The sequence below is a fragment of the Penaeus monodon genome, chromosome 15, assembly GCF_015228065.2.
Source record: "Penaeus monodon isolate SGIC_2016 chromosome 15, NSTDA_Pmon_1, whole genome shotgun sequence".
Classification (NCBI taxonomy): Eukaryota; Metazoa; Arthropoda; class Malacostraca; order Decapoda; family Penaeidae; genus Penaeus; species Penaeus monodon.
In genome coordinates, this window is record NC_051400.1 from 7,425,505 (window position 1) to 7,425,951 (window position 447).

At 40.7% G+C, this 447-nt stretch overlaps 1 protein-coding gene across 1 annotated transcript in view; it reads left to right on the forward strand.

Annotated features, from left to right (window-relative positions):
• Positions 1–447, forward strand: part of LOC119581720 (multiple epidermal growth factor-like domains protein 11) — an 18,007-nt gene that overhangs the window by 12,879 nt on the left and 4,681 nt on the right. Inside the window, exon 14 of the mRNA XM_037929845.1 lies at positions 10–189. Coding sequence (XP_037785773.1) covers positions 10–189 — 180 coding nt within the window. The remainder of the gene's footprint in view (positions 1–9; positions 190–447) is intronic.

Here is a 447-nt window from a genome sequence, read left to right on the forward strand (position 1 = left end):
CCTCCACAGGCAATAACGACAACCACGTCATAACGACCACGGGTCACCTGTGTGTTTTCCCATTCGAGTTTCAAGGTCGTCTCCGATACGACTGCGTCCGCAACTCAGAGAACGACCTGCCTTGGTGTGCGACGAACACGACTGGCGAACACAAGGTCACTTCGACGGGAATCTGTCTGTTGGATTTCGGTTGGTTTCCAAAAGGTTTTTCACTTTTTCCAGTCGTGGTGTAAATGTTGATGTTTTAATTGTTGTTGGTGGTGTTTTTCCTTTTAATTTGCACGATCAACACTTGTTTTAGGAATAAAATATACTGACACTCTTAATGCTCTACACATTATATTTTCCAACTGGAATAACACAAAGTATTTTAACGAAGCTTCAAAAGCACTTACTAATGAAACAGCACTCACTTCCCTTATAAAAAAAAGAATAAATAAACGTTTC